General features: G+C 48.9%; 1 protein-coding gene across 1 annotated transcript in view; it reads left to right on the top strand.

Annotated features, from left to right (window-relative positions):
• The window catches only part of NELL2 (neural EGFL like 2), a 237230-nt gene that overhangs the window by 157382 nt on the left and 52065 nt on the right, over positions 1-27783 (top strand). Inside the window, exons 14-15 of the mRNA XM_058656001.1 lie at positions 3368-3493; positions 26316-26438. Coding sequence (XP_058511984.1) covers positions 3368-3493; positions 26316-26438 — 249 coding nt within the window. The remainder of the gene's footprint in view (positions 1-3367; positions 3494-26315; positions 26439-27783) is intronic.

Here is a 27783-nt window from a genome sequence, read left to right as displayed (position 1 = left end):
GGTGCTGTCAGACACCTACGGAGGTGGGAGAACCCGGGACAGGAGGTTACTACAGCCAGTTACATTTAGTGAATTCCTGATGTGCCAGCATTTGGTAACTCTAAAAGGACTCCTTCCCTTGACTGTATCTCTCACACCAGCTGCTCCATTGTAGTCTTTGTATTGTGGCTTAAAGCTCAAACAGCAACCAGGGTTAATCCATCTGCCTCCTGGAGTATTTGCCCCTTTCAGGTGGGGACGTGGGTTTGAACTCTCTGTGATATGTTTTAGAAGCCACTGTTCAGAACCACTTGGTCCAGTAGCATCACTGCTCAAGGCCTCACAACACACCCTGCTCTTATGCGGGGGCTTTCCTCTTGGCAGCCCACCCTAGCTTGGTGCAGATCTTTCTGGTTGGTAGAAATTCACCAAGTGTCTACATGGGAGCGTGTCTGCCACAGCTTTGTTCTACTCTTGGGACCATCAGAAAGTGGCATGGTGAATGTGAATGGAGTTGGACTGTAATCTTGGTGCATAAATGCAGCTCTTTGGGGAGTTCTGAAGGAAGTGCATGAAGGATCTGAGGAAGCAACAGTAGCCTGTGATGTTGTGGTTTGGCTTGGCTTTGCTGTTCTGCTTCTGCTGCTGCTTGGGAGCCAAATCACCCACTCATCTGTGGCTGCTGATAGTTTCCCAATGACGTTGCTCCTTCTCTGGTGTCTGCTCTAGGTCTTTAGTGGTATCAATTTTACAACTCCTAAGTGCTCTTGGGAGGGGGCCTGGAGTAATTCTCAAGTACTTAGGAGTTCAGTTTCCCAGGCTTGTTGACTTCTGCTGGTGTTGGCTTCTTCGGCATGATGTCTTTGGCTGTGCTGTCTATGCAAGAGCTGCGGTGCTTGCTGTAAATGATGCCTGAGCTGGGCCTTAGGTGTCCTGCCCTGGGCACCGCAGCTGTGCCCCTGGTTCTGCGACCAGGGTCTGTCAACAGTAGCTGCTCCTGGCTCAGGAGACGCCACGGAGTGCTCAAAACAACCCTCCTTCTGGCAACCAAGGTGTTGGCACTGAGCTGTGATCCTAATTCTGGGACCTTTCATCCCCAAGGTGAATTCTGCCTGTACAGGTCATAGCGTTGGGTGTAGGGGCTCTGGTGGCAACTCCTCAGGGGCTGTCACTTCTGCAGTGTCTGTTCACAGGTGGGGTGCAGCCGTCTGTAGTGAGAGCTGAGCCACACACAGTCCTGGGAGGTTCCTGTGAGGATTGCCAGATGTCAGCAGCTGATACACTTCATGTCACCTCAGGACACTCTAGTTGGAGCTTGAGATGCCACTGAACATGACGACACTTGGCTGCTGAACACCATACATGCTCAGAACTATCATGGCCTTGTGGAAAGTCGTTACCCCAAAGGCATGGATCTGAGTGCCATTCTGGAATCTCTATCAGTTGCCCTGTGACCCATAGTGCTTATTGACAGTAAAATGTTCCAGCTAGCATACAAGGTGTCATAACACAAATGCGAGAGACACGCTCAAGGGTCTCTTGGGACTGGTTGTGTGCTGGACCAGGAGCTATCAAATTATGTCCTCTGAGATAAGTCTGGCTCATTGCTCACTTTTAAAAAAGAAATTGCATTGGCACATTGCCAGACCCATTCATTTATGTCTCACCTGTGACTCCTAAAGCCTAAAATGCTACCTGCTTCTACAAAACAAAAACCAAACCAAACGCTGATTTCTGCGTTAGACTTGTCATGGAGGATATTTTAAACAATGATATCCTACATTCTACTGCAGGCAATTCAATCTGCATTTGGATGGACCAATTTCTTGGGCCCATGTACCTACATGGGAGACCTGACTTTCCTGGCTTCAGATGGGATGCTTCTCCCTCTCTTCATAAATATACCTTTTAAATAAAAATTTTAAAAATTAATAAAGGATCACAGAAGAATATCATGAGCAGCCAAAAGAAGGAAATGTTAAAGATAATCACTTTCCCTTGATGTGTGTGTTTTATGGGCAGAAGGAAGTTCATCAACATTAGTGAGACTACAACAGTAATGTCCATAATGGGGCCCCCACTGCTTCCCAGGGAGGCCTGTGTGGGGAAAATTTTGCTTCATTAGCACAGTTATCACAGGTGGGACATTTTAGTAGGTTCTTGGAGGACGAGTCCACAGGGTGCAGGGTTGCCCTGGGAAGGTGCTGCGATGCTGTTCTGACAAGAAATGCCAGCAGGGGTTGAGGCTCATGGGCAGTAGGATAGTCTGTTATGGGAAATCAGAGCCGAATGTGAGGGGAGGAGTGGGTCCATGGCAGGAAAGCTGGGAGAGGTGACTGGGAAGAGATGAGAGTTTGAAATTAATGGTGTTCCCTGGAAAAATTTTTCTTGCTAGGTGTCAGCTTTCTCCTCTGTATGATGAGGCATTGGTCAGGTGATTCAGAGCCCTTTTCCCTGAAACAGGGGTTCCCTAAGTGTGTTCACAATTTATTAGGATACCTTCAGTTCTGGGAACTTGGTTGAAGCTAGAGGGATGGTATGGCCCTGAGAGTGGAAGGTACCTGGTCTGTGCAGTGGAACTATTTCTAATTTTGTGAACGGAATCGGGGCACCTGCATCAGAAATGTGGGCTGAGGCAGGTCTGTGGAGGGCAGTTCCTTGTCCATTGCAGCGAGGCCCTGAGCAGAGGAGGAAAGTATGTGTGCAATGTACTGGGCTCCCTGTGGAGAGGAGGTGTGCTATGGCCTGGCTCCGAGTTGTTTCTGGAAGTCGGACCCTGCAGTTGGCCGTCATGCCTGTTGGGGGTAACGTCTGTCAATCTTCAGCCTCTGCACATGCAGTGTGAGCACACTTCCTGTGCGCATCATTGGTATGCTCACTGCCATTTTCATTTTGCAAAGGCATTGCTTCTGCTGTGGATGACAGGGTCTGTGTCTGCACATGTGTCCCCAAAATGTCCCTGGCTTCCTGGCTTTAGGTGATGTTACTCAGCTTACAGTGCATTGTGAACACATATCTGCTTTTCCCAAGGCTCCTGACCTCTGCACAATAGCCATTGTGTCAGAGTGTAATGTAGAGATAGGCAGCGGGTTCTGTGACAGGACATCCCAGGGTCTGCTCATACGCTTGAATTATTTTAATCAAAGACAGATTGATGGATGCACCAAGAATCTTAAAAAGCATTTACAAGAGTGCAGGGTGAAGTAGAGCAATTTGAAACTCTTAGAAGCTCTTTTAGAAAACATCTCATGTGATTTCCATCATTTGAGCATTAAACACTTCCACTAAGGGTGTTATTCTGAATGCTTTTTAAACCCCACCAAGACAGTTATAGAGGACTCTAGAACATGGGACTCAGCTGACCTCTTTGCCCACTTTTTCTCCCCAGATATTGATGAGTGTGCTGAGGGGCGCCATTACTGTCGCGAGAACACGGTGTGTGTGAACACCCCCGGCTCCTTCGTGTGCATCTGCAAGGCTGGCTACATCCGGATTGACGACTACTCCTGTACAGGTAAGTGGGAGCTGTGATTTCCAGCAGTCTCTAAAACTGTTGTTTGAATGAGCCTGCCTTGAATATTCCCTCTCAGTTAAACAGAAGCACAACCCATTCCTCTTTGTTTGGTAATGAACAACAAATCTGTTCTGAGGAGAGGAATATCTCCCTGCCGGGCAAGTTCTGAGCCTCTCATTAGGAAGATGAAAGACAACCCAAGGAATCCTGCAGGTTTGTTCCTGCCTTGGATGGAGCCCCCAAACACGTGTAGTTCACTGTGGCTAACTGGAGAAGTGACTCCTGGGTGGGCTGAACGCAGGGCAGATGCCACACGTGTAGTTCACTGTGGCTAACTGGAGAAGTGACTCCTGGGTGGGCTGAATGCAGGGCAGATGCCACACGTGTAGTTCACTGTGGCTAACTGGAGAAGTGACTCCTGGGTGGGCTGAATGCAGGGCAGATGCCACACGTGTAGTTCACTGTGGCTAACTGGAGAAGTGACTCCTGGGTGGGCTGAATGCAGGGCAGATGCCACACGTGTAGTTCACTGTGGCTAACTGGAGAAGTGACTCCTGGGTGGGGCTGAACGCAGGGCAGATGCCACACGTGTAGTTCACTGTGGCTAACTGGAGAAGTGACTCCTGGGTGGGCTGAACGCAGGGCAGATGGCATAGTGACATGCTGCCTTCAGACCGGCTGCTGGAGTCTGGGCCACGGGAACACTCAGCAGAACAAATCTCGAGTGAAGGCCAGGAAGTGCAGAGACGCACCAGCTCCAGGAAGGCTTCTGGATTTTTGTTCTAGGAAGTCCTACCCTCTGTGTCCTCTTTAGAATCCTGCTCTGGGGTGTCAGTGTTAGCTGTTTGCGGTGTTGGTCTGAGGGTCCTGTAAATGCTTCCTTTGTCTTTCAGAGGTTCCCCCCTGGGGAATATTAAAAAAAAAAAGGAGTGAAAGCTTGGCTTGAAGACTGAGCTTTAAGGAAACGTGAGCGTGAAATAGGATATTCCTCTGGATTTAAAATTATTAAATTAGACCAGAAAACCCCACAGAACAACATTTAAAACTATATGGCCATAAAACTAGAGAGCACCTAGAAATACCACTCCTGTTCCTTTTACCTCCAGCTCTATTGGACAGGCGTACAGACAGTACCTGATTGTTCCCAGGGACGGACTCTGGGACTCCCTGATAAAAACGCAGATCTGCAGTAGAGGATTCCCTCCACGTTGCTGTGCTAGCTAGCTGCTCCAAGGGCTGCATTTTAGTGTCCATACTATGTGCTAATTCACACCCCGATGATCCCTGATGATGGGAGCAAAAGTAATAAGGGGTTTGGTTTTCCAATCTGTAAGGAATAATAGAGACTGAAAGTACAAAAGATATTCAGCATAGAGGTGCCAGTGCATTGATAAATTCTAGCTTATTTATGTCAGTTCAACCTAAACATTTCAAATGGAAATGACTTTAGTTTTTCTTTAAACAAAATTTAATGTGGTCGAGCACAGTGTTCTTGAAGGAGGACTACAGGCTTATTTCCAATGTGAGAACAGTGTAGCAGTCAAGGCCAGCTGAGTGGAGAGTGTAATGCGTGGCTGTCTGTGCCACGGGCAGCCCCACTAAACCTGAGTGACAATGCTGCCTGAGTCGACACCACCTCATCTCAGAGGGTGCTCTTTCTGGGTGCTCAGTGCAAGTGAGATCACCAGTTACTCGTGAGGAGTCACTGCTTGCTTGCCATTGGAGACTGAAGCTTTGCCCACTTCTGTGCTTCCTAGTGATTTGTTATACTTTTCTCCTTAAAGAAGTTTTGGAGATTTTAAGCAAGAGGTCATAACACAGAATTTGGCCCCAACTTGGGGGAGGGATGATGCTCCCCAGGGCAGGGTCCTCTTCAGAGGTCATTTCCACCTGAGCCTATGGGAATCAAGTCCCAGGCAGGGCTGGCCTCCAGTGGGGCGTCCTCAGCCCCAGGCAGGGCTGGCCTCCAGTGGGGTGTCCCCAGCTCCAGGCAGGGCTGGCCTCCAGTGGGGCGTCCCCAGCTCCAGGCAGGGCTGGCCTCCAGTGGGGTGTCCTCAGCTGCAGGCAGGGCTGGCCTCCAGTGGGGTGTTCCCAGCCCCAGGCAGGGCTGGCCTCCAGTGGGGTGTCCCCAGCCCCAGGCAGGGCTGGCCTCCAGTGGGGTGTTCCCAGCCCCAGCTTCCCTCCTGCAGTGTGTTTTCTTCCAAAGTCCCACAAAGTGCTCCTTGTTTTGACAGTGCAGGAAGAGTTTTCCCATGAGGCCTGGACTCTAAAGTGTCTGAATGCAAAAATGAGGTACCCCACTGTAGGAATGTGGAGGGCAAAAGAAATCATTTTGAGACAGAGCTCTTGTTTAGTCTAATTTTTGTTCATAAGCGACCAGGGCCAAGAATCTCAGGATCTCATGGGTGATGTAGATGCACCTGCTGGATGAGTCACAGTGCTGCCAGAGCATCAGCTCCACTGAGGGGAGATTGTCCTGCTCTTCCAGTGCCTATCTGCTAGGGCTAAGTCCTACGAGATCACTTACATATGAACACAGAAGGCAGGTTTTCTAGATTATAAGGCAGGAATTTAAAATACCTGTATATTTCTTATTTATTTAAAAGGCAGAGAAGAGAGTGAGGCAGACCAGAAACTGAAAGGTCAGTATGGTCTCATACATGGGGCACAGACTTCAATACTTGAGCCATCTGCTCCAGCCTCCCGGAGCTTAGAGCATGTGACTAGGGATGCTGTGAAGTCCGTGCTGTGGGCCTGAGACATGCCCCAGCTCAGAGCGTGTGACTAGGGACACTGTGACGTCCATGCTGTGGGTCTGTGGACATGCCCCAGCTCAGAGCGTGTGACTAGGGACACTGTGACGTCCGTGCTGTGGGTCTGTGGACATGCCCCAGCTCAGAGCGTGTGACTAGGGACACTGTGATGTCCATGCTGTGGCAGTCTGCACTCGTCCAGTATACTTCTCCTTGCAGGGACGATGCTGATGTCCTCCTAATTAATGCTCAGTTTCTCTCTCACATTTTGTCCTGTTGGTATAGACAAGCTGTTGTGTGTTTCTGTGAGACAGTAACAGAGAAGAAAAGGTGGGAAATAAGTGGGAGAGAAGGAAAGGGAGCAAGGGAAGGAGTGGAGGGGTTGGTTTTCATGAGGCCTGGCGTTTGAGCTCCTTCTTTCCCACTCTGATGTGTGCCGGAGGCTCAGGCTGTGTGTACCCACAGGTTTCTTGCTTGGTTCACATATGCATAGTGCAGCTTCCTCAGTTTTGCTGGGCATCTCTTCTTGGAGCTGATCTTGTGTCATAGGCAAAGGATGAAACAACCATGGGATGAGAATTGTGCAAGTATGTGGGTGAAGAAGCATGCACTTCAAAGCTTGCCAGTGTCTGCTCTGCTTACTGCATGCAGTTTGAAGGGAATTCCCATTCCCCTCTGCAGGCAAGCCAGGGATGCTCTGGCTGTAGCACAGTTGTGCGTGATTTGGGCAAGAGAATGGGAAGTGGATGAGCAGAGAAAGAGGTGCACACTGCTTTGATGGTATCATTGTAGGCATGGACAGTGGCAGAGAGTCCAGCATCCTGTTGTCAAGCTGTATGTAACAATTTCACTGGGAGTTCATCTTTGATCTGGAAGTAGAGATGCATACTGCATTGTATCTGCACATCCGGATATGATAGTCTCTGTTATAGTTACTCTGCATTCGCCTAAATGAAAAGCCACAAAACAAAATCAACAACAGGAAGAGAAAGTAGAAAATCAGCAACAACATGAAGTTAAATAATGAATGACCAATGTGTGATTGAAGAAATGAAAAAGAAATGATGCTATTGTGTGACCTATGAGTCACTGAAAAATTAATAAGAAAAGCAAAAACATTATTTTAGAATGGATGAAAATAAAAACAAAAATATCAGACCCCTGATATATAGCCAAACAGTACTGAAAGGGTTATGGATCCTGTGTTTTGCGTGGAGGTGCCTTCTATCAGAGCGTGTACAATAGCTGTCCTTTGGGACTGACTTGTTTCACCAAGCATAATGGTCTCTAGTTGGAACCATTTGGCTGCAAATGGTGTAATTTCATTTTTTTAGGTATAATTTCATGTAAATAGTGTTCCAGGCAGTAGATTTGCCCAGTTTCTTTATCCTCCCGTCTTTAGATGGGCATCTGGGTTGTTTCCATATCTTTGCTGTTGTGGATTGTTCACTGGCTCCCAGGATGGACATTATTCAGAATCTGGGATTGAAAGAGGAGCTGGACTCAAATCTAGGCACTTTCCTCCGGATGCTGACTCCAAAAGGAGGCATTCTTACCCAAGCTGGACAAATTGCATAATTGAAAGAAATGTAATTCTTTAGAAATGTACAAAAAAATGAATTGTTAAGACTAAAATAAATTGGAAACAATGCATGAAGAGAAAGCTGCCAGATACTGTGTTGTCTTCTGCACAGCACCTCCGCCTGCCTATCTCTACCATAGACTGGGCAGGTCTGGCATCAGAGATTCAGTCTCTCGCTTTTGGAGGCTACAAGTTCAGGCCATATGGACAGTCTGTTCGAGAAGGGGAGCAGCTGTGAGGACTCCCAGGACCCAGGCAATGCTGGCTTTCTGCCTCTAGCCACCCACTGTACCCACCCTTCTAGTCTGCTCAGGAGGGGAAGTGGCTGTGGGGATCCCCAGGGCCCAGGCGATGCTGGCTGTCTTTTCCCCAGCCATCCACTGCACACACCCTTCCAGCAGAATCCTGCTGTGGCTTTGCTTGTGTGCTGTGAGCTAAACCTCTGCGGGGGTGAGGGGAAAGGGACATAGGGTGTGAGTGATGTAGTCGTTGGACAGCCTGTCAGCTGATGTCAGGCTGTACATAACCCTGAATGGACTCAACCCTGATTGGCCCTTCCTAACGCCTGCTGTTGGCCGCAGGCCTCGGACCTCCCCGGTGCGTCAGCCCTGGCACCCAGCCCTCCAGACCAGCCTTGCAGCCCCACCCGCCTCCTTCACCTGGCCAATGTCCAGGCATGCAGCAGCCTCCGTGCCCCTTCCTGTCTTGGCCCTGGACCCTATGGCAGTGACAGGCTGTCCTCCCCACCTTGCCACCACACAGCATGTCACCTGGTGACAGCAGCCAGAATACAAATGCTGCTTCTCGTTGCCCCCCTTGATTGTCCCATGGGGGCCGCTGACCTGGCTTGCCTTGTGGCAGCCGTGACGGTCTGCCCCTGCAGTGTTTCTCACTTCTGTGGTTTGTAGGCCTTCCCGGTCTGTCTGCTCAGCAGGAGGTGTGAGGTCACTTAGCAGCCGGTGGCATGGCGCTTGTCACAGCACAGCATTTCCGACAGGTCTTCCTCTGTGTCTGCTCACCCTCATCACATGAGTGGCTCAGTGTGAGCTGTTACACGCCTCTCTCCCCTGTCAGATACCTGACGTTTCCAGACACTTCCTGTCTCTCCTGAATCCTTGGGGAACCCGCGGGGGTGTGGGTGGGGTCTCTGAATCCTCAGGGATGGCTTGTGGCTTCTTCCTTCCTTGGGGGTTTCCTGACTCTGCTCCTGTGTTTCCTATGTTCTTCTCTCCCTCTTTCCTGTCTTGAGGCTTTCGCTGTATCAGCACCATCCATGCCCACTGTGTCCATCAGCCTTGTGGCCACCCCTCACCCATCTGCCATGCTTTCACCAGCCGCTCGCGTACACAGGCCTTCCCGTGCACTTTCTTGTAGACTGCAGGTCTTTCCCTTGGTTTGTCATCTCCACAGACAGAGATCATCACTTAAAAAGAATGGTTCCTTGGAAGTGTGTGACTGATGAATATCAACAGGCATATCTATCAACTCAGCTATGAAGGGGAATCAGAAAAAGACACTTTAGGAGGTTTCTTTCAGCAGGGACAATGCCTGACTCTCATATTGGGGTTCCTGGCTCCACCCCCTTCTTGCTGCTGGAGCACACCCGTGGGGGTACCAGATGGTGGCTCAGGTTGTCAGGTTCCTACCACCCATGGGGGAGACCTGGGTTGATTTTCAGGCCCTAGCCATAGCCTGGTCCATTCCCAAGCTGTGTAGCATGTGGAGAGGAAACCAAGAGATGGGAGCAGTGTGTGTCTGCCTCAGAGACAAAGTACCCAGCACATCAACTGGGGGTTTAGATGACATTGTGCACCTGTACTTGGTCTGGTCTAGTGTGGCATGTCTGTGGGCCTTAGTGTGTTCTCTGGGAGAGTGATGGCCAGTTGCTTCCTGCCCCATGAGCAGAGCCTGTCCCCAGCAAATGTTTCCTCATTGGCCTGACTCTGTGCAGGAGGTGCTGAGGGACCTCCTTCTTAACTCTGCTGGCCTCTCGGTTGCCTGCCAGTTGTGTGGCACAGAGTCAGCCACCTCTACCGGCCACCTGGGGCTGCTCAAGTGTGTGAAGCTGCTCCAAGGCCAGCATGGTCCAGCCGGAGGTCCTCTTCTGCACAGCCTAGAGAGTGTGCTGTTCCTCAGTGCTCTTGACACAGAGCAGGAAGTAGCCGAGCCCCCATGCTGGCCTTGTGCCCTGCTCACCAGTGGCTGACTCTTCTTTCCAGCAGTCGAAGTGGACACTGAAGGCACTTCCCTGATGTTCCCTCTCAGTTGGTCATATTCTGGGGGACCACCCAGATGAGGTAGAATTCCTCTGATGAATATCATTGGCGTTCCACATTGGAACTCACACCCATGTTTCATAATCCATTTTAAGGTCTCATAAATGATTTTTTTGTAAGTACAGACAAGCAGTTTTATTTCCATTTTGCATTATGTGTGTATCAGAATGCACATGGTGGAATTGTTCCGGCCAAGTAAGTTTCAAGTGAAATCTCTAGTGAAATGGAGAAGAAGCAAGCACCCACTTCACATGGCCTTGAGCTGGCTGATCTCAGTGTGCCACCCTCCCCTGAAACTGTAAGTGAGTGCTTTTTGTATCACCAACTGGTTTTTATTATGTATATCATTTTTGTTCTGATGTGGACAAGCCAAAAGAAGGAAATAAACATACATTCATATCCTGTCTGCTAGAGAAACTACTGTGGGTAGTTCAGGAATCATCTCCCTTTTTGATTTGTGTGTGCAATTCCTATGCCCCTTTGTAAATTTAATTTTAATCATGCTATCACAGTATTTCTAATGTTAATAAAATTGGCGATTTAGGATGAAGATTATATCAGTATTTCACACTGTGATTTATACTGCTGTTACAGCTTTTCATAGAGAAACTTGTGTTTCGGTAGTCACATTTGCTTGAAATATTAGGTTCGCCTCAGAATTTCAGTCTTTCAAGTAGTATGTGCTGCCTGAGCATTGGCAGTTCCGCTGGATGATTGTGTAAGGGGAGTGGTGGGGCCACCTCTGAACATTTGTACAAACCGTCACTCCCCTCCAAGGCGTGTACTGAGGCTCAGGCTCTGCCTTCCGCTTTGCTTGGAGCTGTGTTCCTTGCCAGTGTAGGGTTAAGGACATGCTGGCCTCCGTGTTTCCCAGCGGCACAGGACTGCGGGCTGTGCCTGTGCCTCCTTGTGGCCTTCATCTGTGTCCTCTGATGGCTGGTGAGGCTGCGTGTTCTTACGTTTCTGTCTCTTGCACCTGCTAGTCATTTGTATTTCTTCTTTTGCAGATCGCTTCGTATCCATTGCCGTTTCTTATGTGGATTGTTTAGTTGTTGAGTTTCTTGAACTCTTTACATATTCTGCATATTAATCCTTTATCAGATGTGTGGTTTGTGCTTTATCTCTCATTTTGACAGTTTTCTCTCTCTTTTTTTTTTTTGTTTGTTTCTTCTGCTTTGCAGAAGCTTCATAGAATAATGAACTTGCGTTTGGCCATTTCTGCCTTTATTGTTTGTGCTTGGGTGTTTTAAGGCTTCAGTGTCTCCCCTGTATTTTTCTCTAGCAGTTTGTTACTTCCAGGCCTTAAATTTAGCTTCTTAATCCATACTGAGTTGATTTTTTTTCCTATGGGGTGTGAGGTAGGGGTGTTGTTTCATTCTGATCCATATGGTAATCTGGTTTTCCCAACAACGTGTACCTAAGGCCTGTCCTTCCTTCAGTGAATGTAGCCCTTCTGCCAAGGGTGAGTGGGGTTTGTCTCTGCTGCCTTGTTCCACAGATGTTCATGTTGGTGCTGTCCTGTGTGGATTCTGACTTCTCTGTTGTACTGCTTTATTCTTTGAAGTCCGTGATGCCTCCTGCTTTGTTTCTGTTGTTTCAGATAGCTGTGGTCATTGGGTCTTTTGTTTCACGTGTGAATTTCACATTGTTATTCTTCCCATCTGTGAACACGGAGGATTTTCCCACTCATCTGGTGTCTTCTCTGTCATTATTGTTTGTTTCATAATTTTCATTGCAGAGATTTTTTTTCTATCCTTGGGTAAGTTTCTCCTGAAGTATTCATTTATTTATTTTATACCTGTTGAGAGTGTGGTTATAACCCAGACACAACTGCTTGAGCTGTCGCCTGGCACTGCCTGGCTGCACGTTAGTAGAAGGCTGGAGTGGAAGCAGTGCCAGGTCAGGCACCCAGGCACCTGCATGGGAGTGGGGCACCCCTGCTGTGCTCTTCCCAGAGCTGTAGCTTTCACATGTGTGGCACCAGATATGCCCACTTTATTCCTCAGCAATTTCTGTATGAACATCATGTGACCTGTGGTATAAAAAGCAAACTACACTCTGCACGATCATGCAGTCTAATAATGCTTGTTGCTATGCAACCATATGCCCAAAATAGTACAAGCAGGGCGATGTCAGCAAAGTCATGGGAACTGTGGGGTAGAGGTAGCTCTCACGTGTGGTGATCTTACAACTTCTCAATTGTTTGTAAGGCTTCCTGTCAAACTCAGGAAAAATTAGGAATGTTAATCTTTCATGAACTCAGACAGGCAGGCTAGGTGTAAAGATGGCCGGATCCGTGTTTACATCGGCTGCATCGTTAGTTACTGAGTGACAAATGGCAGCTGTTCCTGCCTTCAGCCTTCATTTCACAGTTGCGACGGTAACATCTGCCTGTGGCTGTTGTCGCCTATGAGAGTCAGTGGACAGTGTTCCGTGGCAATGTCCAGTAACTTAATCATGGTGATGGTGATTGTGGTAGGGAGAGCTTAAACAAAGGCTGTGGTTTATCCCTGTCGTATTTGTGAAGTTAGCGACAAATATGTATTGATTATTAACATTGAATGATAAATAATACGCATGTGAGTATGCCTGTGCCCCAGTGACTTAGTTTCACGTGGGAAGTGTCTGTACACTGGAGGCAGGATCACAGCCAGGGTTCCCCAGGCCCTAGCTAGAAATGGAAGCTGGGAGAAGAGGCCTTGGGTTTGCTGCACAAGCACACAAAGGCCCAGCGGCCTGAGGTAAGACCGTGAGGGCCAAATCGTGCCAGATCTTCAACCCTGGGGGAGGGGAGCTGGAGTGTGTTGGACATCGGGATGCGTTGAAGTTGTGTCTTAGAACTTAGGAGAGTATCTGGTGAGAGAGAGAATGGGCAGCTCCTGTTAGTGACTGTGCGCAGGGGACACCATGGGGTAGAAACCCACGTGTGGCTTACGACTGCACAGGTTGAGGCAAGGCGGAGGCCAGCAGGTATATGACTGGATTGAATGCTGAGTCATGGTGAGCTTGAAGCTTGTGTCCAGGTCAGAATTAGCAAGGAGAGGGAGCTAGCAAAGAAGAAATGGCAGGTAGCCCTGCAATCTTGCCAGGGCAACTGCTGTGCAGGGGTCTGTGTGTGTGCTGGTGGCTGGCCAGCAGGGTCGTGGTGAGGAGGGACGTTCTGCTGGGCTATGACCACTGACTAGCTCTGTATGATTCAGTCTTGTTTGCTCTGTGGACTTCACTGTCCAGCCCTTGCCTCGGTGTGCACAGCGGCTGTGTAGGCCTGAGCTTGCTGGAGATGGCCTTCCTGCTGCTGACTGTCCAGCATGGGCACTGGGCTGTACTGCCCTGAGATGTGGTGTAAGTGCTCAGTATACTTGAGGTTTGGGAAGACTTGCTAGGAAGTAGAGAATTCAAACTACCTTGATATTTTCTATACTGATGATATTTTGGAACAGTGTTCTGTAAAGCCACATTACTGTGGTTAATGTCATTACAAACTTCTTTGAAATTTTTATTTTTATTGGAAAGGCAGATCCACAGAGAGGACAGAAAGATCTTCATCCATCCACTGGTTCACTTTCCAAATGGCTGCAACACCTGTAGCTAAGCCGATCCAAAGCCAGGAGCCAGGAACTTCCTCTGGGTCTCCCAAGGGGATTCAGGGATCCAAGGCTTTGGGCTGTCATTGACTGCTTTCCCAGGCCACAAGCAGGGAGCTGGATGGGAAGCGGAGCATCCAGGAGATGAACTGGCGCCCATATGGGATCTCAGCACATACAAGGCAGGGACTTTAGCCAGTAGGCTAAAATGACCTAGGCTGGGCCCTAGGTCATTACAATTTTAATGGGACTATTAGAACTTTGATGAGTGAAGGTGGCTGATGGTTCTGCTGTAGAGTGCTGAGCTGGGTTCCCCTAACTGGGGCGTGTATACCTGGGAGTGAGCATGCATTGTGCCTGTCCTCTTCTCAAGTTGTGAGCAGATGATAATTGTGGAGATCTCCTCGTTGGCGGTGCTTCCACAGCATGGAGGCAGCCCGTTGGCTGAGCCTGGACCGCTCTGCATGGGAAGCCACACATAGGGCCTCAGCTGTAGGCACATCTGTGACATGTGACCGCACAGGACTCAGCTGTGGGCACATCTGTGGCGTGTGCCCCCACAGGACTCAGCTGCTCTTAGATCTGTGCCCTGGGTGTGGCCGTATGTGTCCCCTCCCAGACACCTCCAGCAGGTCGTGGGGCTGTGTGTTTTTCTGCCATCAGCCAGGCAGCGTCTCAGGCTGGTCATCTCTGCCAGTGCTTGTGAACTTTGATCTGCTCTGTGCGTCTCAGAGCATGCAGTTTTCACAGTTACTTACACTTAGTGGTGGCTATGGTCGTATGCTGTCTGTTGTGGTCCCTTAGTGGTGGCTGTGGTCTGGTGGTGGTGTTTGTGTCTGTTGTCGCCTGTTAGAGGTGTGTGTGGTCTGATTGTAGTTTTGGTGAATGCTGGAATGACATTGTATTATTTCATTGATTCATTGTTGTTGATCATACTGCAAGTGAAGAGAGTGGTCAAAAGTGAAAATTTCTGAAAGTCATCTCTATCGTTGATTAAGGTGGTAAGATAGGTGTGGGATGATTGGATGGAGCTTGCAAATCAAGGTGAACATGGGAAAGATGTGATAGTCTCTAAGCTTAGGGTTGTAGCCAAATAGTCACTGGAACAAAGCAAAGGAATGAAGTGAACTCAGAGAGCCAGACACTGGGGAAAGGTCTGTGAGTGTGGAAGTGCCCCCTGGTCCACCCGTAACCTTAACATTGCAGCAAGCGAGTGTGGAGAGTGGGTAGAGAAAACACTGTGAGCATGGTTTGAGAGACAGCCAGGCAAGTAATTTGTCATCAAAGTACTCATGGGGACCTGTCTGTTTTTTTTATTAAGAAGTAAGGTAGTTACTAAGCACTTCTTCCTGAAGTTTCACAATTGATTCCATGTCAGATTTCATTCAAAGCAAGGTTGTAACTGGTCTGCAGAAGCAGCTGGCGTTTCTTCTTTCCTCAGGTCATCACACACAACTTTCCCTCTGCCTCTGACAAGTTACCCGTTGTTGGCGAACTGATTATAATTCATGACTGGGGGTGAACCATGTTATCTCTTTTGGGGACTTCTGCATATTGGCAGCACAGTTTGCAGGCATGCAAAATTATGAATCTAAAAATTAGCCAAATGTGCATTCACTGAACTTGGAGCACTGCCTGCCTTTGTTCTGACATAGTGGGGCCAAAAATTGTAATGGCCAGACCCTGCATAGCCTGCTAGTCCATAGGCCATCAGAACCAGCTGCTATGATAGTACTTTTCTTTCTCCTTGGAAAAGAAACAGCCAAAACAGGTTCCTAACACTTTGCAGGTTACATCATGGCTGGCTTAATTCCTATTTACCTAATTTGTGTAAGCCAAGCAACGGCACAGAAAAGCATGTGTTTTTCTCATTACTTACTCTGTGCATGGCACATTGGTATCTAGTATACTAGGTATCTTGTACCTAGTATAGTGCTGTGAGTATACAGCAGGCGTCCTGTACCTAGTATACTGTGAGTAGACAGCAGGTGTCCTGTACCCAGTGTGCTGTGAGTAGACAGCAGGCGTCCTGTACCCAGTGTGCTGTGAGTAGACAGCAGGCGTCCTGTACCCAGTGTGCTGTGAGTAGACAGCAGGCGTCCTGTACCCAGTGTGCTGTGAGTAGACAGCAGGTGTCCTGTACCCAGTGTACTGTGAGTAGACAGCAGGCGTCCTGTACCCAGTGTACTGTGAGTAGACAGCAGGCGTCCTGTACCCAGTGTACTGTGAGTAGACAACAGGTACCCTGTACCTAGTGTACTGTGAGTAGACAGCAGGCGTCCTGTACCTAGTGTACTGTGAGTAGACAGCAGGTGTCCTGTACCTAGTATAGTGCTGAGTATACAGCAGCTGTCCTGTTCCTGCTATACAGTGAGTATACAACAGGTACCCTGTACCTAGTGTACTGTGAGTAGACAGCAGGCGTCCTGTACCTAGTGTACTGTGAGTATACAACAGGTATCCTGTACCTAGTGTAGTGCTGAGTATACAGCAGCTGTCCTGTTCCTGCTATACAGTGAGTATACAACAGGTATCCTGTACCCAGTGTAGTGCTGAGTGGACAGCATGTGATGACATGTACCTAGCATAGTGGCTGGTATATAGCAGGTATCAACACAGTGCTCTGGTGTGAGTGGAAAGTTCCAGCATGAGTGGCAGCAGTGTGCCTGTTGTCCTCAGTAACACCTTGGTCTTTCCTTAATGTGGTGCTGTAATGCCTTCAGTATCTTCACCTGCACTTTGGTCTCCCATGGATGCTGCATGGTGGATAAAGGAAGCCCGTCAGTGATCCTTGTGCAGAATATGTGTCGTCCATGAAGAGTTTATTTCTTTTATTGTGTGCGACTCGCATCTTCCTCAGGATAAACACTTTGCGGGATCGTTAGCGGAGCATGTCTTCATTCTGTGTGCTCTGTGCTGTCTCTTGGTTTCCCTCTGTGGGCGAGGCAAGTCAGGGATCAGTGACTTAGGACGCAGCAGCACCTGTTCATGTGGGTTAGGTCAGTGTCTGTGGGATGGCTATGGGTCATCTGTCCCAGGGGACAAAGTGTCCCTGGGGATTTGCTGTGACCCCTCCTCTGGGCTCCTTAGGCTCTGTGGCAGCTCAGACTCCTGGCCCTGGTGCTCTTACGCATGCTGGCACCTCCTGGACAGTGGCTTCTTGGTAACCTCCCCTCTGCCGAATTCCACCCTGTGGAACACCCAGGATCCCCCTGTGCGCCTCACCTGCCCCACTCCTACTCCTGTGGGTGTGTGCACAGAGGCCCCCGGCTCTGGATCAAACCTGTCTTCCCTCGACTGATGTCATCCTGGTGTTCCGCCTTGGCCTTGGCCTACCTACATGGGGGGTGTCTGACTTCTTCCTGGGCCTACTTCTTTTTTCTTTCTCTGTTTCCAGTTCTACGTATTTGATTTTTTCTGTGTGGGTTAACTCATTCTTACCCACTACTGTAGGGTAGGAGGTGCTCGGGCTAAGTGTGGCCTCATTCTAGCATTTTCTGGTACAAACCTGTGTGGATAATTGATTGTAATTAGCATGTCGGGATTCTTAGGAGGTGGTCATTTGGTCAGGTCAGGACAGAAAAGCACCCTGTCTTGCTTGCTCAGTCTACTTCCGGGTTCTTCCTTGAGTGTGTCCCTGCTGTTCGTTCGGTGCTGTTGCTGCTATTCAATCACTTCATGTTCTTGGCTTTTGAAGGGGAAGTGACAGTATTGTTCTAGATCAGCGCCCATCTGTGCCAGGTGTGGTCCTGGGGGCTTTGCTGTGACACTGGGTCCATGGAGGCCTTAACACCCTGGCACCTGACTGACAATGTCCCCACTGAGGCATGAGCCTCATTCTGGGCGAATCTGTTCCTGGTGAGCTGCTAGTTCTCCTGGGGTGAGCTGCCATGCTCCTTAGCCTGCATCCTCCTAAGGGAATCCCAAGTGATACAGGGTCCTCACCTTCCAGGGAGGGGCGGGGGGAGCCCGCAGGAGCCACACCTCACGGGGTCTTATGTACAGCTCCTGTACCTGTGCTGACAGAGCCCACTGTGAGCCACACCAAATGTGTCATTTTCTTTTCACAAGTTGCAAGGAGTCAGATGAGGAGAGGTCAGTGACACCATGTCTTGTCTGGTGTTTCAGAATTCAGACTTTAAATTCAGCAGGTCTGCCCCACACGTGTGGTTGTTCAGTTTTGTCATCACTCATTAGCTTTGTCTATAAAACGGGGCAGCAATGCCTCTCTCATAGGGCCATTGTGGAAGTTAGTCATATGTCACAATCCTTGACACCGGGCAAGGGCTCAGCAGGTGGTAGTCGCATAGCAATTACACAGGAAGGCCAGCCAAATACTGAGGCTTTTTTCTGTTTTTATTGACTACCCACTTGATGATGCAGATTATATATCCGAAAGGGGCTGCTGGTAACATAAGCCAAAGTGACAATGTTCACTCTGCAAACTTTTAACACATCTGAAGCAGGTTCTGTGCCTTGAGGAGATGCCCTTGCACAGCAGGCTCAGTGCTCTTTGTGGGAATCTCTCCAGAGGAACCAGGCCGATTAGAAATTTTCTCAAAGTGCTATTCAAAACCCTTGTTGTGCTTGTCTTCCTGCATCAGGAGATGGCTGGCCAATGTGCCCCACAAGCCAACTCAGTTTCCGTAGCTGGTGGTGCTTCTGGGTGCCTGGTTTGCTGATCATTGTTGCTGTTCCCTGTTTTGAGTCAGTTGCCATGATATTCACTGAAATGAATCACAACAGCCATTTACCTGGGAATACTGGCGAGCTTCATAGGGGCATCACTTCACAGGTGTTGGGGCCATGTGCTTGTGTGCATCCTGGCCTGGACACCTGGTTTAGAGCCTACTGTGTTACTGGGGAGGCTGCTATGGCTCCCCAAGGCATCCTTGTGCGGGTTTGCATTGGGGGGTCCACAAAGCAACTCCACTGTCTGTTGTTGAGGCTGTACTTTCTTAGCAAGCAGTGCACCTGCCAGATGATCCTATCATTGAGCAATGCTTTCAATAACATTCACATTTTAAGTGTTCTCCTTAGGTGTTTCTGAATAGTGTTTGAAGGTAGCAGAACTCTAGTGGGTGGGGATGGTTTTCAAGTCCCAGTTCCAGGCTCTTGCCTTTCCCGTAGAGAAGCATTCTAAGTTCAGACACAGACATGACACAGAGATGAAGAGTATTTAAAGGGTGAGGAAAGCACGCACATCATGGCCATTGTTCTGGAAGGGGTGGGGGAGACAATGAGGAGTATTCCTGTTCCTTGTCTCCTGCAAGTGCAAGGGAAGAGAGAGCGAGTGCTTCCTAGGTACGAGCCTCTCCTGAAGCTGGAAAGGGGAGTGGACTCTGATCCCTTCTTCAGAGCCCAGAGGGAGGCGGTACATCCTGGGAAAGTGATGATTTGACTGGTAGACAGACAGCATTACATGGTTAAGGGGAGGTGTGTCTTCCAGCTGGCCTTATCCCTATATCACTCTGATAACCTGGTATTTTGCCTTCATACTGGACTGTGTTAAAAAAAGCTGCATCTAAAATTATGCCCTTTCATTTTTCAGCTTGAAAGTGATTCATTAGGCCATTTGTATTGAAATCATCCTTACTCATGGCTAAAATTAATACAATAGAACAGATTATATTATTGGACTCAAATTTAAGTGTGCTTGGTGTACTGTCTTGTCTCTTGAGGTGTGATTGCTTCTAAATGAAGTCTGATGTTGTCCATGTGTTCTCCATGGACAGAGGGGTTTTTGGTGCCCCCCTCATTTGCATAATGTCTGCCACCAGCAGAGAGAATGTCAGACAAGAATTCCTGAAGTGCAGTCCTGCATGGCTGGGAAGACTCCCTTTGCTCTGAATGGGCCCTGCATCCAGGGCAGGTTGCTGGAGCCTACTCTGCGCTGGGCTAAGCACATGCCTGCCCCAGGTGACTGTAGATTAGAGAACACCAGGTGATGACTGATACCAAAGGCTGCAGTGGGAGGATTGACAGGGAGCTGCAGAGAGCAGAGTGGGCCACACAAGCCTTCCTGGAATGCCAGGGCATGAAGAGACAGGGGAGGACAGTGTGGGCAAGAGCCGAGCAGATTAAAGACCCGCAGACAGAATTCAGACCATCCTGGCAGATGGAACCTCAGGCTGGTCTTGCTTACAGGAGATGAGGTCTCCAAGTGAGGGTGTCACAGGGTAGAGGAGCAGTGACACCACCCTCTCCATATGCTGCTGTCCTTAGCAAGGGCTGGTGACTGGTCTGTGAGAGCTGGAGAGAACAATGTTCCCAGGATGGGTGGTGCAGGCTCACCCGTGGTGGGGAGTGCGCCATGGATGTGTAGGTGCAGACTCACAGCTGCTTTCCATGGCATGGTGTTGTGCCGTGGATGGACATGGGCACAGACTCACGCGTGATGGGTAGTATACCCTGGGTGGGTGGGTACAGGCTCACCTGTGGCGGGCAGTGTGTGCTGAATGGGTGACGGTAGAGCTTGTGCAGCTGCCTGGGGCTGTGCTCAGACCATGCTGTCTGCAGCTGCCAGTCTGGCGTGGGGGTTTGTCATTTTATTTGACTTTCTTCAGGAGGAAATGGATCACTGTTCAGGTTTGTGTTCCTCTATGGATTGTATTTGGTTCTGACTTTCCTGTAACTTGGGAAGGAGTGTGGCAGCCAGCCACAATGGCGGCTTGTCCACTCTGTGCCTGGTGTCCAGGTGGCTGAAGTGGAGCGCAGGCCAGGTGTGCAGCAGGCTGCTCTAGGGCAGGGATTCTGACTGCTGCGTTGATTCAGTTCTCCTGGCTTGTTCGGGGTTTGTTGTGTTTGTTTTAGCACATCTGCTTTTCCGGTGACATGTTCTGTGCATCTTTATAACCACTGAGAATGGCGTCTTCATTTAAAGCACAACTTTGCAGTGCTTTTCATTTCAGTGTAAGAATTGTGTGAACAGCAGAATACATACATAACACTTGAATCATTTTAAGTACTAAGTGCCCACTCAGACTGAAGCATTTAGCTAGCAAAATTTGGCCTGCAATATGTAGGCAGAGACCTGTAATACGAGGACAAGATGAGCAGTCTGAACATCTTCCGGCGTTGGCCAGCGTGCCTGTCTTGTTGGCAGTAATGACAGCAGGTGGTTTTGTCATTTACCTCGTCACAGATGCTGAGCCACTGGACATGCTGGCCAGGACATGGCGGCTGTCACAGCCCGTTGGCCTTTGCATTCTGAGATTGGCCACGTCAAGGAGAGTTGTCCTGTGGTGAATGGTGAAAGGACTAGCATCTGGGGCAGGGTTTGTAAAGGGGCTTTTCCAGAGAAGAAGGGGTGTGGGAGTTAAAGTTCTGTGTAGAGCAGTGTGTCTTACTTTCCAATTGAGTTTATGCTTAGTTTGGGGTCCGTGAAGGACTGGAGGGTGGCAGCAAAAGGTCAAGCAGAAGCAGGAATGTTAGGGCTGCTTGGGGTCGGCCTGGACTGTGTGCTGGGGGGCTCGGAAGGCCTCTTGAGCCAGGTGTTCTGGGGTAAATGCAGATCTGTTCTGCTCTGCCTTCCTGCCTTGCTCCATGTGTCACCCTCTGCCTTCAACTGGCCTTCAGCTGCATAGCTGCATTTCATTCCTGGACCATGGCCTATGGAGCCTGCTTATGGAGCACTGAAACAGGGACCTGTGACTATCTGCTCACCTGTGGTATGAGCTTGGGGGCCCCGAGAAGGCAGGCGGGGGGGGGGGGCAGAGCACAAGGAATGGGTGCTGTCCCGAGCTGTTGGAATGAAGAAGTGAGGATGGTCACATGTTGCAGTTTTAACTGAGTTTGTAACTGACATATGAAGGAATGATCTGAGTAAGAGATGAGTAAATGCAGCTTGCCCTGGGATCTTGTGAGCACCTGCAGTGTCCCACTGCTGGATGCTCGGCTTCTGGCTCTGTCTCGTCTTGCACTTTAGGTGAAGTGCCAGTGTTCTGTCCACTGCGGATGCTGGCTGGATGACGTCCACACATTGAGGGACTGGTTGTGGTCACAGTCCTGGGCTTTGTGGCTGTCATAGTAGTTGTTTTAGAAATTCTAACAGGTGTTGGTTTTCTCTGAGTCTGCGGGCACTTCTGCTGTTGGAGCACATGGGCTGGTTGAGATTTGTTAGTGGTTCCATGCCACAGGGCTGGCTTAGAAAGAACCAGTGAAATCTCTCCCTGAGCTTAGGGTGACTCAGCCTCCTGTCCTGTGTCCAGCAATGCTGCAATGCCACACCAGACCACTGGTCTGCTCACTGAGCCAGTGCAGCCTGGGGTCAGCCCAAAGCTCAACCTGCTGCTGAGGTACGGGCAGTGCTCAGTGCCACCCTGCCTGCTGCCGGTGACACCCACAGAGAGATGGTCGGCCCTGCTTGGACCGGAGATCTCTGCCTGGCACTGCAGCCCTGCATGTTGGTGTGTAGGCAGGGCCCAGTCCAGGCGAGAGAGCCCAGCAGGATCTGCTCAGTGCTAAGTTCAGCAGCCTGTCCTACTCAGAGTCTTGGAACCAGTCCCTCAGTACAGATATGGACTTGCTTTGTCTCATGATCCCATTTTTCTATTTCTATAAATGGAAGATTAAAGATCAGAATTCACCAGCTCGTCAAGTGTGGAGATCTGTGATCTGAAATGGGTGGGAAAGCTGATCTTACTTGGAGATCTGTGGATGATTTTCTTAGACAACTCTGAGCAGGAAGTTCCTTTGATACTGTTTTATTTATACATTAATCTTCTGGTGTGGCAAGTTGAATGTACCTCTGACCTTATTTGGTTGTACAAAGCAAGGGCAGCTGGACCTCAGAACCCCCACAGCAGAATGGGTCAGGAGGGGCAGGAAGGTGTGTAGTTTTTCTGCAGTGCAGACTTTGAGGAGCTTGGAGAATGCCCTTCTCTGCTGTGACGCAGGCATCACTGCCTGCACGTACCTCTCACCAGTCCCATGGGAGCAGCTGGCTTGCACTCAGGCCTTGGATGAGGAGCTCAGCTTGATGGTTTCCTAGCAACTCACAGATACTGCTTACAACGGGAAGTGTGACAGCAGCTGTCACAGGTGCCTGCGGGTCTGCATGGACAGGAAGCTGGAATCCGGAATGGAGCTGAATGTCAGCCCAGGTGTTCTGCCAGGGCTGCCAGGATCTTCGCTGTGTCTTCCCCATGAGGCTCAATAATTGCCCCCAAAGACTTGCATGTTAAATACCTCGGCAGCAAAGCGGAGCGGCTGATGTGAGGCTGGGTCTCGTCTTTGTTGATTCTGTTTGGCATTCTCAGTGCTGTTCTCACTGCAGAAATGCTGGGGCTTTCTGAGTGCTGCAGCCAAGAGATTGGGCTCATTTTCCAGATGAGCTTAGAGGACTTCACAGTTGGTAAATGCAGAGCCAGGCTTGGAGACCAGGCAGCCTGGCCCAGTCCTCCTCCTGACCTCTACCCAGTCTGCTTGTGAGTGTCACAAATTTCACCTGAAGCCCTCTAGGAAGGTGCTGGAGGACGTACTGTGCAGAAATAGTGTATGAAAAAGCAGGCAAATGACTGAGAGAGACAGGACCCTGCTGGGGGCATCTTTGGCCTTGCGGAGTCTCAGAAAGTTCATGTGGCAGGTGTGTGGGTACACTGTTGTGGCGAGAGCAGAGGGTGGTGACAAACAGGTGCATTGGTGGTAAGCACAGGTGACACTGGCTCATCAGAAACAAAATCGAGAGGAAGCAAGGCTTGGGGAAGGATGTCTCTTCACTCTGTGGTTTCCTTTGCTGTGTGAAGGCTTCTGTGGTGTGTCTCATTTCTTTAGCTTTATCTCTGTTGCCAGTGCTTTGGGGTCTTACCCATACATCATTTGTAATTCAGTGTCTTAGAGTGTTTCTTCCACATTTTCTTGTAGCAGCTTCATAGTATCCTCATCTTAATTTAAGTCTTTGATCCATCTTGAGTTGATTTTTTGTGTATGGTGAGAGATATGGATCAGATTTTATTCTTCTACATTGTACTTCTAATTTTTCAAACACTCATTGAAGAAATTAATCTTACTCCACTATGGTCTGAGTACTTTGTCAAAAATCAATTGGCTGTATGTATGTGTGTTAATTTCTGGGTTGCTCCGTTGATCTATGTTTCAGTTTTTCTGCCAGCACCATGCTGTTTTAATTGTAGCATTGTAGTATGCGCTCAAAGTTATCACTATGCCTCCAGCTTAGATGGTTAAAATCCCAGCTGCAGAGAGGAAGAAATTCCGCTGAGGATTGAGAGAATGGGGGACACTTATATACTGTTTATTCTGTTACTGGGGTGTAAATTAGTGCAGCCATTGTGGAGATTTCTCAAAAGGAAAAACCAACTAGAAACAGACTTGTTATGCAGTCCAGCAATCATACTGCAGGTGATACACTGGAAGGATCTGAACACAGCAAGTCAGAGATGCCTGCACCAACAGTACTGCTCACAATAGCAAAAATGTGGAGTCAACGGAGTGTCCATCCCAAGATGAATGGATAAAGGAAATATGGAATGTACACAATAAAATATAATTTAGCTATAACAAAGAATGAAATTTCTACCATTTGCAGCAAAATGGACTCAACTGGAGGACATCATATTAAGTGAAATAAAACAGTCCCAGAAGTTAAAATGTCACGTGCTTTCTTGTGTATGTGGGAGCTGAACATAAAGAAAAACAGAAAGATGTGTGTGTGTGTGTGTGATAGTATCCGTGCAAGTACAGCTTGTGAGATGTTGTTTTCTACCTTTTTCAAGCCAGTGGCTAAGAATGTTGCTCTAGTGTAGTTTCAATGATGTGTGATTACTTTATAATTTACTGTCTACTGGTAAGATGATAATTTTTCTATTCAGCTATTCCTTATAGCTCTTGTCTCAATTTCTCTAAACTAAGGTCTTTTGCTTTTTACTTGTTATACTTCTTATTTGATGAAGTATTAAGCTTTTTGCTGTAGTGTAAATCAAAAATATATTGTCTGAAAAGTCATAAAAAAGAGGAAGGGAGAGGGAAGAAAGGGAATGTTATTGTATTCTTAGGATTGTATCTACAGATTGCATTGACTCTGTTAAATATTGATTAAAATTAGAATTTAAAAAGGAAAAGAAGAAGAAAGAAACCACACAAATAAACTCTGTAGAAGCCAGACTGTGTGAAGACTTGACCAACTTATTGAACACAGTGTTAGAGCCGCCCCCTTCCCTTCTAGTTAGACAGTAGAGATGGAAGCAGCAGCAAATGAGTCAGGACAGCACAGTGCCTGCAGTGGCCTCGGGAGGGAGCTAGCAGCAGGGCCGCATCACACAGCCGGCTGTGCTGTTGAGCTGCAGAGTGCAGAGGAGGGTTGGGCTGCCCACTCTGGTCCTTCTGAACTGCCAGAGCAGACCAGTCCCAGCTGCATCCAGGAGACCTGAGTGAGCCTCTCGAATGTGGTGGTCTAACTCTGGTGGTGAGGGTAGAATATTGTGTGAATGTGGGGTAATTCAGCCAGAAATTGGAAAAATAAGATGGCGTTTTGTACAATTGTAAAATCTTAGAGATTTAAATCTCATTTCCTGTGTTAAGTCTTTGGAATAATCTATAGGGATTTTATTATAGAATATAGTTGCAACTGTCATAATTTGTGCTCGTAGTATGATCCGTATGATGTAATGCCATAATAAAACAGTGTTCTCTGTTTGACTAGTTGAAGCAAGTGACTTTACTCTAATTTCAACTGTTATGTGCCAGAGGCAACATTACTCACAATTATAGATTTATTATATTTTAACATTTGAAATACAAGAATTTCTGAAATGGAAACTGAACATTTATTTTAGCTGTGATGGTTTCCATTATGGAATTAATGGCTTGACCAGTGTCAGTAAAGGCAATGTGTGCTTAGGTAAGAAGCCAGGTGGTACCTCTCCAGGGAATCTGTGCTCACCCGGATGCTGTCCCTGCCCTCTCTTGGCTTCTCTCCTGTGCTTTGCTCACATTGGCATTTGGCTGGCATTGTGATTCTACCTGTGACTGCAGCACGCAGGCTCCCTGGTGCTTGTGTCCCCACGGGGCCACCATGACTGGCGCTGGGAGCACCATATGGTGTCTTGCTGTCAGAGGGGCAGTTACAGGAGGTCCCCAGTGAATATTGGCTGTGTGCTGTAAGGTTTGGATGTGCACTCATCATAGAAGCAGCTTTGCCTTGCATAAGGCAGAGAGGGGGACTCACACAAGAGTTGAGATAGTCTCCAGTTGTTTGTGTCAGGGACTTTGCTGCAAGTTCAGAGCTCAGAACCCAGGTTCAGCCTGGTCACCATGTGCTGTGACTCATGGAGCAGTGTAGTCATCACCCCTCATGAAGTGTGAGGAAGAAGTGATGACAGGTTCACTTCAGCAGAGTAAGCCCCAGAGTAGCCATCAGCCATAGGCAACTCATTTTGGCATTACTCTGAGTTAAGATCCAGCCCAGCTTCAGCCCCATGTGAGCCTTTCATCCAGATCCTCTCACTTGCACGTGGGTGGGCAGGTAAGCTTTGGATGTTCAAGAGGAGGACAGGAGGCGGTTTAATTTCCCAGCTGTGTGTCTGGCTGGAGGAAGTGCCCACGATACTGGGTACAGATGTGGATCAAAACAGGGTTCCCCATGTGACGGCCATGTGTCCTTCATTGCAGAGCATGATGAGTGTGCCACAAATCAGCACAGCTGCGATGATAACGCCTTGTGCTTCAACACCGTGGGAGGACACAACTGTGTGTGCAAGCCTGGCTACGTGGGCAATGGAACCATGTGCAAAGGTAAACGCATCAGCACCAGTGCCTCTGTCTTAGGTGGAACACCCCGGTCTCTCCCACACCTCCCTGTCCTGGTCACCCTCCTGGCTTCCTCAGGACTAGATGCCTGTGGACATTAGCCACAGTGGCTGCTTTCCAGTCACACCCATGGTTGAGTCCCACACATGTCCCTCTAGAACTGTTCCCCTGAAATCTTCAACTTGGTCATTTTATTGCCTTACCCTAAGTTCCTTGGCTGAGCTTCCCTCACATGGTCCTCTCTGCAACTTTCCCATACTCTGTTGGAAAATCTGTATCTTGCCTCCCAGTCTCCTGGCTTCTGGTGCAACTGAGAGCTAGTTTTGAGGCAGCACCATTGGTCCAGTTCAGTCTGAAGCAGTCCATCTTGGTTGTTAGAACATCTGGTTTTTCCCTCTCTGTCTTGCTGTGGTGACTGTGGGAGATTCATCACCTGCAGGTGCTGGGCCTTGCCTGCTGCAGCTTCCTACTTTAGCCATCTTAGTAATGCCCTCTGGTAACCCTCCACTGCCTGCTGAGCTCAGGTCTCCGTATCCCACAGTGGAGATCCCACCTGCAGCAGCTCAGGCTGTCCCTGTCGCAGCTTCCCTTTGTTAGACTTAGGGGGTGAGTGTCTGAATTGTCATCTCCTGGCCTCCCCAGAATGAAGTCCCCGTTTCTTATTCTGTCCTTTGGATTTCCCTGCATTATCACCTGTATCCTGTAGTGCGGGGGAAGGGCCAGTGTCAGGGGTGCCCATGAGCTAGGTCCAGGGCCTGGTCTGTGAAGACAACCCATTGGCCCTAGAGCTGGGTCATGCTGGTCCTCCAGGCTCTACAGATCTTGTCAGTGCACGCTGTCAGGCAGAGGGACAGATTCCACAGAGGTTTGTGTCTGCTCTACAGATTCTGAGAGGAGCCTGACGTTTGAGTCCCTAGTGTCCTGTTATTAAACTCCTTACGCTTCCCGAAGCACCCAGGTACCCTGTTAGTTTGGCCTTAAGATTCGAACCAGCAACCCCACAGCTTCCCTCTTTTGTTTCAGTGTCTTGCATCACATTAAGAGTAAAGTTTGTGGCCACAGACTTGGCATCATGAGTAGGTGATTCTTGAATCCGAGGGCAGTCCCTGTGTGTCTCAGCTGGGAGTGGACGGAAGCTGCAGGGACAGAAGTTCAGAAGGCTGTAACTCACCAACCTCAGGTTAATTGACAGGCTGTGATCTTGCAGGTGGCTCCTAGGAAGCCCAGCAGGTGACCAGGCATCTGCCCTTCCTTGCATATGAGGCCCACACATGCATGCAGATTCCCATTGACTGGAGTTTGCTCTGCCTCGGGTACAGGCACAGTAGAG

Source organism: Ochotona princeps, chromosome 27 (genome assembly GCF_030435755.1).
Source record: "Ochotona princeps isolate mOchPri1 chromosome 27, mOchPri1.hap1, whole genome shotgun sequence".
In the NCBI taxonomy this organism is placed as follows: Eukaryota; Metazoa; Chordata; class Mammalia; order Lagomorpha; family Ochotonidae; genus Ochotona; species Ochotona princeps.
This window is presented reverse-complemented; position numbering and strand designations above follow the sequence as displayed.